Source organism: Cervus canadensis, chromosome 25 (genome assembly GCF_019320065.1).
Source record: "Cervus canadensis isolate Bull #8, Minnesota chromosome 25, ASM1932006v1, whole genome shotgun sequence".
In the NCBI taxonomy this organism is placed as follows: domain Eukaryota; kingdom Metazoa; phylum Chordata; class Mammalia; order Artiodactyla; family Cervidae; genus Cervus; species Cervus canadensis.
The window spans coordinates 28335962-28350297 of record NC_057410.1 but is presented as its reverse complement, the minus strand read 5'-3'; the positions used below and the strand labels follow the sequence as shown (position 1 = coordinate 28350297).

The 14336-nt window shown below is 49.4% G+C and overlaps 1 protein-coding gene across 1 annotated transcript; it reads left to right on the top strand.

Moving 5' to 3' along the window:
• The first annotated feature begins 2864 nt into the window (after positions 1-2864).
• On the top strand, positions 2865-13153 carry LOC122427237 (keratin, type II cytoskeletal 75). The gene is made up of 9 exons (XM_043446544.1): positions 2865-3438; positions 3972-4186; positions 5105-5165; positions 5518-5613; positions 6418-6582; positions 8523-8648; positions 8790-9010; positions 10575-10609; positions 12478-13153. Exons 1-9 carry the CDS (start codon positions 2953-2955, stop codon positions 12702-12704), a joined length of 1632 nt encoding a protein of 543 aa, XP_043302479.1. The 5' UTR covers positions 2865-2952; the 3' UTR covers positions 12705-13153.
• Positions 13154-14336: the final 1183 nt, after the last annotated feature.

Sequence of the window (14336 nt, the reverse complement as noted above, 5' to 3'; positions counted from 1 at the left end):
GGAAATAAGATTGGAAATGGGATGAATAGCAGCACCTGGAATAGGCTCCCAGGAGAGGGTTTGGCCAGTAAAGGCATGATCCAGGAGGGCAGGCAGCCTGGAACAGCTTCCAGATGGGAAAATCAATGGGTAAGGGCTGTGGTGACCCCATTCTCATGGATGGGTCAGTGAAGGCCCTCCCAGCCTTGACCCTTTACCAGCTTTTGTTCCATGGAAAACTCTGAAGAACTTACTCAGCATGGCTCAGAAAACAAGTAACCCTTCTTTTGAGAGAAAGATTATCATGCCATGAGTACAGAAAACAAAGACAATTTTTCTTTCCACCACAGACACATGCACCACCCCAGCTGGGACCTGGACACTTTGGCAACCAAGCGAGAAAACTCCTGTGCTCCTCCTGGCCTGTATCAACAAAAGCTATGATTCACAGGCTCCCCGTGGAAACTGAGACTCTCAAACACTCTCTCAACGGAGGAGAGGCCCACTCCCTGGCCTCAGCCCCAATAAGGAAATAGCATAGAGAACAGAAAACCACTGCCCTGAGTGCCAAGTTGCCGTTCCAGGCTGGTGAGAATCTGCCAACCCACTGGTGCACCTCTGAAAGGACCCCTGCGTGGAGAGACCACAGAATGTAGCTCTGCTTCTCTCTAGCTAGACAATGCTGATCTCTTTCATTTACCACATGGGGACTTGACTTCTCATGCACAAAACACAAACAGAATACATTTCAGCTCCTCTCTCCCTCTCCCATCCTTTAAAGCCACTGTAAGAGGCAAGAAGTCAGCAAGACAAAAGATCTAACAATTTCTGTCTGACTCCACCTCCACCCTCCATGGGGAGATGAGATACAGAAGAAAGGGAACCAGGAGCCTTCTTATCAATTGAGACTGATGGAGGTTGAAGACACGATCAACAAGACCAGCGGGGATGCTATAAACTCCCGCCTTATAACTGCTTTTGCAGTTATAAAACTGAATCACTTTGCTGTACATCTAAAACACCGTAAATCAACTCTATTCCAATTTTTAAAGCATGAAGAAAAACTACTTTTACTGCATCCCGTAGGGTTTGAATCAGCTTATTTTCATTTTCATTCAACTCTAGGAATTTTTTGATTTCCTCTTTAATTTTTCCATGATCCATTGATTGCTTATTGTTTATAGCATATTGTTTAGCCTCCACATGTTTATGTTTATAGCACTATTTCCAAATGCCAAGATATGAAAGCAATCTAAGTGTACATCAACAGATGAATGAATAAAGAATATGTGGAAGATAAAGAATATATATATACAATGGAATACTACTCAGCCATAAAGAAGAACAAAATTCTGCCATTTGCAGCAATATTTATGGACTTGGAGGACATTATGCTAAAGTGAAATAAGTCATACAGAGAAAGACAAATACTGTATGATACCACTTATATGTGGAATATAAAAAAACACAACAAACTAGTGCTATAAAAAAAAAGAAAGACTCACACATATAGAAAACAAACCAGTGATTACCAGTGGGAAGGGGCGATATAGCTGTTGGGAAATGGGAGGTACAAACTATTGAGTTTAAGATAGGCTACAAGGATGTGTTGTACAACGTGAGGAATATAGCCAATATTTTGTCATAACTGCAAATGCAAAGTAACCTTTTAAAACTGTATAAAAGTTTCTAATTAAATGTTAAGACTAACGGGGGGAAATGAACAAGCCCTCTATTCAGAGTAGCCATGGGACTTTCTGATGAAGGATTAAAGGGTCAGCATCCTTGGCCATTAACAGGAGGAGTGGCTGGTCAAGGAGACTTCTGGGATGAGGTGGCTTCAAACAGAGACAAGAGGCAGTGTTTTAAGCAGCATCATCGTTTCATAAGTTCCTCAGTGTGTCTCGATTTAGTCTTCCCAACAGGACCATAGCCTGTTAATAAAGAAAAAAGAATGTGTATTGTGCTGCTTTCAAATCCTGAGTACTTGCCTCAGGATGGGCACCTTGCTGAAGGCTCTGTTGAGTTGGCTCAGCATCTGCATGTCCTTGGCATTGCAAAATCTGTTTTCCCATGAATAGTCATCAAAAGCCCCACTTTACAGACACTCAAATTGAGGCCCAGAGATGTTTCAGGACTGGCCCCACGTCTCACCTTCAGGAGGTGGCAGGGCTGGGATTCAAACCCATCTTCCCATTCTTGAAGCTTCTCTCCATGTAGGCAGAGGACCTGACCTTGAGGGTCATGTTACACTGGAGTGGACAGGACATACATGGTCACACAAACACACACACTTACGCCCAGAACGTTGATGTGACCTGCACAGTACAGATGGCAGCTTCAGAGTAAAACAAAGGGGCCATCAAAATGGGGTGGATTCCTGAAAAAGATGGGTGGAGAGCAGGATTTTTAAGATCTGGAGGGACAGCTTGGGCCAGGGTTGGGGCTGGGAGTGGGGGCTCTGGGGGATAATTGCTGAGAAAGAGTTCAGCAGTAAGACGCACACCTAAGGGGTCAGAAGGAACAGGAAACAGTGAACCACAGTCACTGGGGCTGACACAAGATGTTTGCACAGGAGGGAGTTGGTCCCAGGGCTAAGAGAGGTTTGGAAATGAGGCAGTGTTTCCTGAGTCCATTTTATAATGCATGATTAGGACATGACTGAAGACAATTAACATGCTTCTCATTCGTCTGCTGATCAAGTTGCAACTGGAAAGGAGTTTCCATGTGGGGGAGGGATGCCAGGGAACAAGCGCGTGGCTTTTACGCCTTTTTCGGAGGGGAGCTGAGTGTGGGCTCAGGGTTGGTGGATGCCGAGAAGATGCCATCAGAGGCCTGCAGGAGCATGCCCCGCCCCCTCCCGGAGCCCATAAAAGCCCAGGGGGCCAGGGCACCCCAGACGCCCTGTCTTCTCCATCCCCCTTCACACATACCCACAGCAGGAGTGCTCCTCACCAGCCTCTCCCAGACACCATGTCCAGACAGTCCACTATCACCTTCCAGACCAGCAGCCGCAGGGGTTTCAGCACAGCCTCAGCCACCACCCCAGCCGCTGGCCGCTCTCGCTTCAGCTCCGTCTCTGTGACCCACTCCCCGGGGGGCAGCGGAGGACTCGGAAGGATCAGCGGCTTCGGCAGCCGTAGCCTCCACAACCTGGGGGGAACCAAGCGGGTCTCCATCAGTGGGTGTGGCAGCAACTTCCGAAGTGGCTTTGGTGGCAGGGCGAGCAGCGGGTTTGGGGTCAGCAGTGGATTCGGCTATGGGGGTGGAGTTGGAGGGGGCCATGGGGGCTGCAGCTTCGCCATCTGTCCCCCTGGAGGCATCCAAGAGGTCACCGTCAACCAGAGTCTCCTGACTCCCCTCAACCTGCAAATCGACCCCAACATCCAACGGGTGCGGAAAGAGGAGCGGGAGCAGATTAAGACCCTCAACAACAAGTTTGCCTCCTTCATTGACAAGGTGAGCTGGGAGCTGCATCAGGTCCATGGGGTTGGGTGCCAGGAACTCTTGGGGAGGCCCCAGTGCAGAGAGCAGCCATCACCCAACAGCCTCCCTGCGGGAAAGCACGTTCCCTCAGCAAGCATCCCCCAGGGGCAGAAGTATTTGCAGGTGGGGCCAGCTTGCCCCACAGGACTTGTGGGTATTTCCCTTTTCTCCTTGGGAGCCATGTTGGCTGGTCCAGCCAACACAGAGGGAAATGTGAAGTTCTTAAGTTCCCTGAGAAAACCAACCTAACCCAGAGCAGGGGTGGTAGAGACACTCTAAGAATGGCAGCTCCCCATCAAGGAGCCACTACACTAGTTCTGTGGAGCCCCAGAGAATGTCAGGGTAACTTGATGGGCTTTTCCATTTCGACAGGAGTTGTCAGTTATATCATTGGCAGACAGGTGTCAGGTGAAAAGTACTTTTCCTCTCTTCTATATTCGTTGGGGTGGTGTCTGGCTCTGCCTCCCCAGGTTCTCCAGAATTTATTCTCTTCTTCTCCCGTCCAGGTGCGGTTCTTGGAGCAGCAGAACAAGGTCCTGGAGACCAAGTGGAGCCTCCTGCAGGAGCAGGGTACCAGGACTGTGAGGCAGAGCCTGGAGCCCTTCTTCGATGCCTACATCACCGACCTCCGGCGGCAGTTGGACAGCATCACCACCGAGCGAGGCAGGCTGGATGCTGAGCTGAGAACCATGCAGGATGTCGTGGAGGATTTCAAAGTCAGGTGAGAGTGACAGACCCTTCTGATTACATGCAGTCATCCCCAAACGCCTCTCTACAAGGGCCAGAGGAGAGCAAAGGAGCAGAGGCCCGTGTCGGAGAGGTTTGGACTTGCAGTCGTCATCTCATGAGAAGAAGATAGCAAGGTATGGGGTAACAAAGGGACTCTCATCTCATGCATCGCTACCAACAAGAAGCCTACTCTTATCTGAGTCCATGACTGCAAAGGGACATCTGTGTCATCTAAGAAAACATTCTAGCTCTGAAAGCAATATTTTACAGTTAGTTTATTATTTAACTACACTGGACATGGGCTCTATTATTGAGATGTCTGCATTGCTAAGGTGTACCCTAGAGTATGAACCAGGCAATCCAATCCTCCTGAGGGAGTCAATTTTGACTTGCCATCACCCAGGCTGCAGTAGGTGAGGTATCCAACAGAAAAGATGGTCCTCGCCAACCCCTTAGGTGGCTCACCCTTGGTTTCTGTTTTAAAGCAACACCTGCTTACTAAAAAAAACCCATACTATTTAAATGGCTGCCCTGAGGTTCAGTGAAAATACATCAAAATCGACCAAAACAGTGTCCTGAACAAAGTTTATCACACAGTTCCAGCAGGCACTTAAGACAGCTAAAATTTTTTAAAGATTGGAATTGTGCCTCTCTAAGAGGATGGAGTTGCATAAATATGTTTTACTATCCCTGTCAGCTCCATGCCCACCTTTCAGTCTTACAAAAGTAAAAAAGGGAAAAGAAGCTGTCAGAAGAAATTATTCTCCTTTTATAGGGGGAGAAATAGAGGTTAAGTGAATCACCTGAAGTCACACAGAGGTCTCTTGCTACACAAATAGTCCACCTCAGCCTGAGAAGAGTTCAATCAAGCCCTTACTCACCGCTCGCCCCCTCTCCTCTGTCCTTACAGGTATGAGGACGAAATTAACAAGCGCACGGCTGCTGAGAATGAGTTTGTGGCTCTAAAGAAGGTGGGTGGAAATGTCTCTCAAAGGAGAAGATTCAAAACCGAATCTGGGAGTGTGGGGTGACAGACCCTTGCGCCACCCAAGAAAAGTGACTTCAGCCCTTAGAATATCTAGAGAACTCAAACCTGCCCAAATTCTGCCTACATGTTTATGACCCCAATGACCTTGCTTGTTTTCTGTTAGCCCAGGAGACTCAAGCCACAATTGCCCAGCAATTGCCCATCCCCAATCCTAAACCCCAGATACAGAGTTTGCTAAAATCCAAGATAGAAGGGCCACGGAGTCTGCCCAGCTTCTTTGGGGCTTGTTGCCTGGGGCCAGGGTCTCAGAGGAGCATCCTGTGCTGTCTTTTCAGGATGTGGATGCTGCCTACTTGAACAAGGTGGACCTGGAGGCCAAGGCCAACTCTCTGACCGATGAGATCAACTTCCTCCAGATGTTCTTTGAGGCGGTAAGATCCTGCACATGTGTTTGTCCCTCCTGTGTCTAAAGCCTGAAGAGAAAAGGATGGTGCAGAGTGTTATCCATATAGTGTCTCTCCCTGGGATGGAGGGTTTGAGAGGCCATGGAGATTGGGAAGAACTGCTTGAAATCCTGCTACACTTAACCCCACCCCAGCTCTGGGTCTTCTCCCTGCCATCCCATGGCCGAGCAAGGAGCAAGTGTTGATTCCTAAACTCCCATGTCACTGGGTAACATTCCCAAGGAACCAAGACCCATCTCTCTCTTTACTGTCTCAGAGAAGTCAGAAGGCAAGCTGCCCCTCAGCCCATTGGTCAGGGTGCTTCCTGGCCCCTGAAGATACCTCTTTCTGGGCATCTCCACTCTGACGGCAGACACCTGGGCCTGTGGAAGGGAACAGACAGGTAGAGAGCAATGAAGTCACACTGTGTTTGGGGGGGGGCGGTCCTAAAAATCACCCCATCCTGAAGAAACATTTAATGCTGGCATATGAATCACATATGTCATATTCAACGTGATCGTTCTAATTTGGATTCAGAGAACACTTGCTCATCCTTAATATTCAGGGGAAAAGCACAGAGGGGAGACCTGAGAATGGATGTTAGGGACACACTCCCATTCCACTGATTTATGACCCAGAAACTCCTCAGGGGTCGGCTGGCATAGCAAGAGCTGGGCACTCCTTGCTGGGGATGCCAAAGAAGGATTCCTGACTTAGATGGGTGGTCAATTGTGTAATTTCAAGACCCCTTCTTTTTTTGCGGTGGTGACACTGAGTTAACTGGCTCTGCAGGAATTGTGTCAGATGCAGACACGGGTCAGCGACACATCCGTGGTCCTGTCCATGGACAACAACCGCAGCCTGGACCTAGACAGCATCATTGCTGAGGTCAGAGCTCAGTACGAGGAGATCGCCAACCGCAGCCGGGCTGAGGCTGAGTCCTGGTACCAGACCAAGGTGAGCATGGGCACCTCCGTGATAGGCTGTGGGTCTAGTGTTCTCTGAAGCCTTAGATCATTGTTTAACTACAAGCCACAAGCCTCAGGAGTCATGTGAGCATTCCCGTTTCTTTCAACTTGGCAGAAGTGTCTTGGAGGTTGTGAAAACTTAGCTTGAAATGCACACACACACACACACACACACACACTGATAAGTGGTCAGGCAATGCTGGGTGCTCAGAAGGACAGCCACAGTCCCCCCACCACTTGTCAACTGACCGGGGGCTGGATGAGACTCAAACAACCAAGAAATGCTCATAAAACTGTTTCCAAAGGGCTTGTTTATTTATAGAGTTCCTACTATATGCCAAGCAGGATTACAAAGTTGTAAATGAACAAACTACAAAAGGAATCCGAGGTCTGGGAGGCCATGAGATGAATGAACACTCAAAGAAGGGGAAAAGCATTAATAAAACACTTCCAAGAAGAGGTGGGCTTTAGTTTACTTTGGAAGTGGCAAGGGACAAAAGATTGCCAAGGAGCAGGGAAGGCTTGAAAGGCTGAGCAAGCAGTCCTGTGGGGCTGGGAGGCAGAAATGAGCAGTTTGCCAAACAAGAGAGCTTGCCCTGGGAAGAGGGAGGTTGGCATGACTGCAGAGAACTATTGTCCAAAGGTGCCGATGGCCAGAAGGTTTGGTTTTGGAGGGGTAGAGCAGCCTGAATGGTCCAACCCATGAGATCAGTTATCGGCCAAATGCAGATGTTTTTCCAGGGCAGCTGCTCACCTACAAGCTGGCTGTCATCCCTTGCCTTGGTCTTTGCACTGCCTTAGTCCCTGCCACTGCAAGTGGTAGAAGAGAAGCAGGTGTCAGGTGCCAGGGGTACAAGGGTAGAGGTAGCTTCTTGGTAGTGAGTGGAAGTGGGATGCACTTAACTCGAAGTGGGGTAGTTGCAAAGTGTAGTGTTGGCGAAGACTGTTGTTGCCTTTAACCATGTGTGTCCAGAAACGAAGAAGCCAAACCATTCAGCACTTTCTAAATTGGACAGCTCTTCACTCAGGCAGGGGCTCTTCTTCCATTGGGCAAGGTGTGAGTTTCCTCCAGTCTGCTGGAGGACACAGGGTGCATTTATTTCTCCTAAATGATGGTGTCCTAGACTCGCACCATTAGACAGAGAGCCACCTAAGATGGAGGATTCTGTTACAAAGTCTTCAGAACGGGGTCCTCTATAGCCTGAGCTCCTTCCAATGGTGTTTCTCTGCAGTGCCTCCATTTCCCTAGCACTGGCATCAGGAGGGCCACCAAACTTCTTGGTCACAGTTGATCTTTGACGTATGCCCCATGACCAAGAACTCCCTAAGGACAGTGCCAAATCATCTCTCACTCCTCGTGCTCTGCATACTCTGGGGACTTCATGTACAGTCTGTTTCTCTTGTCTGGAATGTTCTCCCCTGAGCTGGTCAATACTTCCCAGCCTTCAGTGCCCAGCTTGAATATCTCCATCTCTAGAGGGACTTTCCTGCCCATTCCCCACTCCATCCCTCACTTCCATATCTAAGTCAGATTCCTTTATCACAGCCCCATAGGACTCAGTTTACTTCCTAAGGGACACTCATCTCAATTTGAAGCTATAAATTCAATAATATGCAGGCTGGTAAGGAATGGAAAAAACCATGAGCCTTACTGATAACTGCTGGTATCAAATGCCAGCCTGGTTCAATTATTTTCCATCTCAAAGGAAAAAAAAAACTGTAGGCAGGAGTCTGATTATGCTCTTCATGATATTCCCAGAGTCCAGGACATGCCTGGTGAGTAGATGTGGTCAAGAAACAAGCAAGGGGATGGGTGAATGATGAGTGCATGGATGGGCTTGCTCAGAGCACCAAGGGCCAGGCTGGGCATGCAGGTAGTGCCCAGGCCAGAGTTTGATGGGTTGACTGACTCTGCTCTGGTTCTGTCAGTATGAGGAGCTCCAGGTCACAGCTGGCCGGCACGGCGATGATCTCCGCAACACCAAACAAGAGATCTCTGAGACGAATCGGATGATCCAGAGGCTGAGAGCTGAGATCGACAACGTCAAGAAGCAGGTACATTCTGGCAGGACCCAGAGCTCCCCACACACTTACGTCTTCCGGGTCATTCTGCCTCATTTACAGGCCTCCTACTCAAGAAGCACCAGATTTCCAGAGGTTATCAGTAAGGTTCATGGCTTCCTCCTTTCCTTATAGTGTGCCAGCCTGCAAACAGCCATCGCCGACGCAGAACAGCGTGGGGAGCTGGCCCTCAAGGATGCACGGGCCAAGCTGGTGGACCTGGAGGAGGCCCTGCAAAAGTCCAAGCAGGACATGGCCCGGCTGCTGCGCGAGTACCAAGAGCTCATGAACATCAAACTGGCCCTGGACGTGGAGATTGCCACCTACAGGAAGCTGCTGGAGGGCGAGGAGTGCAGGTGAGGGCAGATCACCCATCCCAGCAGCCTGGGCTTTCCTAGGGGTTCAGGTTGGACATGACTGAAGGGACTTAGCATGCGTGCATACACGCAGGTTGATACAGGCCCTTCCTTGCCTGGAAAAGGGAGTAAAATGCTGGTAGAACTGGACTCTGACAAAGAATACAGGTGCAGTTTCTTTCCAGGGAAATCATAATCAGCAATCCCAAATTTGAGGTGCAACTGCTTTTAGCACCCCATAGAAATCTAGAAGCTGATTTGATCTAGGTAAAATAAAATCAAAGGAGAAATTAGGTCACACAATGGGTCTGAATATGTAGTATGAAAGACTCTGAATTGAGAACAAATTGTCCTAGGATTTGGGCCAACAGGTCTACCACTAGCTAGCTACATAAGCTTAGGAAATTCAGCATCATCCTCCCACCAACGCTCCCCACCCCAGCTTTCTATGTCTTTAGTGATGGAATAAAGAGCCCAGGTCACATGATCCCCAAAGCCCGCTGGGTCCTTTGTACTCTGCCAGTTACCAGTTGTGTGACCAGCTGTGTGATTTCTCCAGTCCTCATCTGTAAAATGGGACAACCAGAGCTTCTATCATCTATGTTATTAAAAGGGCTTAAGTGAGGGACTACCAGTGAAGCTCTCAGAACAATGGATGAGGCACGGCAAATGGTTAGCTCCCTCTCATTTTAACGGCCCAAGATGTGGGCTTTGGAGTCAAATTAATTTGACCTCAAATCCAGCTTTGTGATCATGAGCAAGTTAGTTAACCTCTCTGATCTTCAATTTCCCCATCTGTAAAACCGAGATTGTAATACCTACTTAGGGGTTATTGAGAGAATTAAGTGGCATAATGTGGGTAATAGGTAGTAGCCCTTTTCAAGGGCTAGGTCTACATTTATAATGAATGCCACTTCTGTCCTCAAGATGCTAAAGCAAAACTACTCTAGTTGCTACAACAAGGCTAGACCAATGATTGCTATTGTTACATTTATGACTCAGACTCCTCTCCACACCTGTAATAACCTCGGTAACCTGACAATAGGCCATTGTTGAAAGAGCAATCTTCTTGTTCTATGACAGCCCTGCCTTTCCAGCTGGCGCTAACATATGATTCGCTTTAATTTCAATTTTCTTTTTTTAAATTTTTTTCCCATTTATTTTTATTAGTTGGAGGCTAATTACTTTGCAATATTGTAGTGGTTTTGCCATACATTGACATGAATCAGCCATGGATTTACATGTGTTCCCCATCCCGATCCCCCCTCCCGCTTCCCTCTCCATCCCATCGCATCCCTCTGGGTCTTCCCAGTGCATTTACACCAAAAATTCTGAGATAACAGATTTGATTCCTATGAACCCCAACTCTGCATTATTTAATTTGTTAGATTATTATTTTTAATACTACTGGTATTTAAATAATTTCAACCTCCATTACTTCTACAATAAAAATAATTGAAGGCTTTCTCAGTGAATTGAAAACAATTGCACAAATGTCATTTCAAATGACCACAAACTGCTGGACACCACAGTAACCTTCCTTCTCCCCCCTCCTCCCCGTCAGGCTGAGTGGAGAGGGCGTTTCTCCAGTTAATATCTGTGAGTATGACATCCTCTTGTGTCATCTGGAGTGTATGTGGCTGGGGACTGGGGAGATGGTGGGCATGCCGGAGGGTGCCAGGGATATATGGGGCATTGGAGGGGATCCCACCGATGGGAGGTTCATTTTGAGAAGGTTTGAGATTCTGAGTTTCTATTAGGAGAGACCTTAAAGTCACCGACCTTACCTCTTTGCAATTGAGAGGGCACCACAAGGGAGTAATGGGAAGTTTGCTCTCATCCTTCTACATGGGTTGCAGGATCCTCAGGCCACACCTTCCCCTGCCCAGACTGGATCACACTAGAGAGATCTTGTCTGCTCTCAGGCTTTGGAGAGAGCCTTCATGCTGGGCACTAGGGCATTGCCAGTTAGGCAGCCTCTTCCAGAACAGTCTGGGAGAAGCCCCACTGCTTGGTTTAACTCTATGGAGTATAACACAGAAACCTACCAAGGATTTCAAGGCAGTGAAAGTTCCAAGAGACCCGGCAGTTGGGTGCTGCTCCCCAGAGGCAGGAGAGGCATTCATTAGCAAGCTTGCACAGCCTGCACTGGTAAGCACAGAAGTCACCATTTACAGAGCTCAGTGCTGGCATCGTGAGGCCAAGAGACAATTTTTACAACTTACACTCTACAAGGGAGTTCAGTTTTCTTGACACCTTAGCGATTGATGATATTAACCATGACTCAATAAAGCAGATCCGTCTGAACCACCCAGAGGTCCTCCTTCCCTAAGGTCCTTGTCCAGTGGCTCCAGAGACCCTCAAAGCTAATCTGGGGACTGGATGGCATAACCTCTAAAGTTTCCTTTCTTGAAAGCACCTAAACACTGTGCTTATTTCCTAAGGTTGCCATAACATAGGACCACAAACTGGGGGGTGAGAAACAACAGAAATGTGCTGTCTCGTGGCTCTGGAGGCTAGAGATTACAAACGAAGGGATCAGCAGGGCCATGTGTCCCTAAAGCCTGTAGGGAGGACCCTCCTTGCCTCTTCCTGGCTTCTGGTGGTGGCTGTCCAGCCTTGGTGTTCCTTGCCTCACTCCAGCCTCTGTCTCTCTGATCGTGTGGCCATTTCCCTGTGTGTCTGTCTTCACTTGGACATCTTCCCTCTTCTTAAAAGGACACTAGTCATAATGGACTAGGGCCCACCTTAATGATTTTATCTTAACCTGATTACATCTACAAGGTCCTATTTCCAAGTAAAGACACTTTACAGGTATTTGACACATTTTGGGGAGCATACAATTCATCCCATAACAGAGTCTATATTTTATTTCAGCTTTCCTTCAGAAGAGCCCAAAGTAAGGTACTAGATGTTTAAGATGATGAGTGGTTTGAAAGTTAGGGACAGAGCAGTTCGGGAGGAGAAAAGGGACAGAGTTAGCCAGCCAGTGGTCATCTGTCACTTGGCCTATCGAGAATACTCCAGCCCTGCCTTGGGATTCAGAGAGCGTGGACTGGAGGACACAAAGGGAAACGTATCCACACCCAGCTGTGAGCTTCCAGAAGGAAGGGAGACACCAGGGCCAGGGGGAGTTGGGGACAGAACAGCAGGGGAATCAAAGGGAAGGCAGGTGGGTACAAGAACTTCCCAGAGGACGGGCATCCCAGTAAGTTCTGGAAGGAGAAGAGAGGCGCCAAGTAGCAGAGGAGAGGCAGGAAGCCATTTGGACCTGGAGGACACCTGATGCTATGGTGCAGATAAAACTAGGCTGAGCCATGGGACAGTGACCTCACTAAGTGGGCAGGAAAACTGGAAAGAGGCAAACCACCCAGCCCCATCCCATGGATTTCAGGGAGCTGTCCATGATGCCCCAGGTGTCTTCTCTCCTGCCCTTGGTTCTGACCACGTCTCCTCTCTTCTGGCAGCTGTGGTCACCTCCACCGTCTCCAGTGGCTACGGAGGTGGCAGTGGTATTGGCAGTGGAAGCCTGGGCCTCGGTGGGGGCAGCGGCTACTCCTTCACGACCAGTGGTGGGCACAGCTTGGGCGGCTCCAGCTTCAGCAGCAGCAGCAGCCGGGGCCTCGGGGGCAGCGGCTCCAGCGTCAAGTTTGTCTCCACCACGTCCTCCAGCCGGAAGAGCTACAAGCACTGAACGCAGTCACCCCACTCCCTCACCCCTACCCTGAAGCCAGCTCCGCTTGCTCACCTGGCCTGTCTGCACTTGTCCCTGCTCACCTAGGTGCTTTCCCTTGTCTCCCCTCCTCTAGGTCCACCTGTGCTGCCAGGAAGCCTGGCATCCTGTCTAAATCCCATTCCCCAGCCTAAGCCAGTCTCCGCCCTCCCTCGGTTCCCAGACTGCTCCTAGTACCCACTCTGTGCCAAACCCGCCCTCTTTCAAAATTCACTGTCAGATTGCCTTTCAGAGACTCCCCATCAGCTCTGCCTCCCTCCTCCCTTCCTCCAGATGCAGTCTGTATCTCCCACGCCATCTCAGTGTCAGCCCACCTGTCTCACGATGCTTATGAGCTGCCTGCTGGAAGAGAGTGAAGCCTTTCTCTCTTTCCTGCCAGGATTGTGTCTATTAAATGCATGTATAATGTGTCTGGTGTCCAGCCCTCTGTTTGGAATGGTGATGGAGCTCAGAGTGATCTTTCTCCCCATCCAAACCTCCTCTCAGCGTGGGGTCCTGGCACAGGGAGGGCTCAGCGCATCTGACCTCCCTCCCTTTCCCTCAGGGCTAAGAAGACTGGGCTGAGAAGATGGGAGGGGCAGGAGGGCCAAGCACTGGCCAGATTCCCTCCCTCCCTCCTGCTGCCCACTCCCCGCCTCCTCCTGTCAGGAAGCCTTCTTTGAGAAGCCCAAGCCCCTGGGTGGAAGCTCTGCTCAGACTCCCTAGTCTGTATGTCATGCAGGGCGATGCCCTCCTCTCCCCAAACCAGACTGAGTTCTGAGGACGCTGACGTAGGGTGGTCAGCCCAGCCCTCTGCCAGCAAAGGGTCGATTGTTTCCTGACAGCTTCCAACTTGCAGATGTGAGCAGGAAAATAAGAGACCAGGAGAGGAGTTAAAAGTCAGCCTTGGGGGCAATGCTTTCACCCAACAGAAGGGCCATTTAGGCCCATAATTGCAGGCAGCTCCCACACTCCTGAGTTTGGACAGCCTCTGGATGCCTCTCATCAGATCTCAGCCCCTGGCTGACCCCAGAGTTGGGGTAGCCTGAGTGGGCTTGGAGGAATGGGATCAGTGCTCAGGACCACACCCGTGGGCTCTGGGAACCAGGGATCTCAAACACAGCTGTCCAGGGTGAAGGAGCAGGAAGTTAAATGGAAGGGAAGGAAGGGGCCATGAACTAGGATGAGAAAAGATGAGTGTAAAACCAGGGGCTAAAATTTGGAAGGTCTGGAGGGAGAGGATGGAAGGAAGGAGAGAAATGACACTGAGAATATGTCCCTGGTCCTCGGGGTTACCATGAGATGAGACCCTGGGATGAGGGGCAGAGGGCACAGGAATTTGGAGTAAAATCCTGAATTTGCTCCTTCCCTCAAACTAGCCACCTCGCCATTGATATAAGGAATAGTGATGCAGAGCTGGTGACCTGCAGTCAGACCGCTGGGTCCTAAGTCTCTGAACTACTCTACACCTCAATGGCTTCATGTGCAAAACAAGAATAATAAGAGCTACCCTCTTCCTGCTGTGTGAAGTTTAAATGAGAAACAGGTGTAAAGCACTACTTATAATCGCTGCTCCATAAATACTGGCAATTATTATTCTTGTCGTCCAACCTT

Coding starts and splice junctions, on each gene's coding strand:
- LOC122427237 (XM_043446544.1), top strand. CDS start 2,953: ATGTCCAGACAGTCCACTATCACCTTCCAGACCAGCAGCCGCAGGGGT. Junction 5,166..5,517: donor AGTTTGTGGCTCTAAAGAAG/GTGGGTGGAAAT, acceptor CTGTCTTTTCAG/GATGTGGATGCTGCCTACTT. Junction 8,649..8,789: donor TCGACAACGTCAAGAAGCAG/GTACATTCTGGC, acceptor CTTTCCTTATAG/TGTGCCAGCCTGCAAACAGC.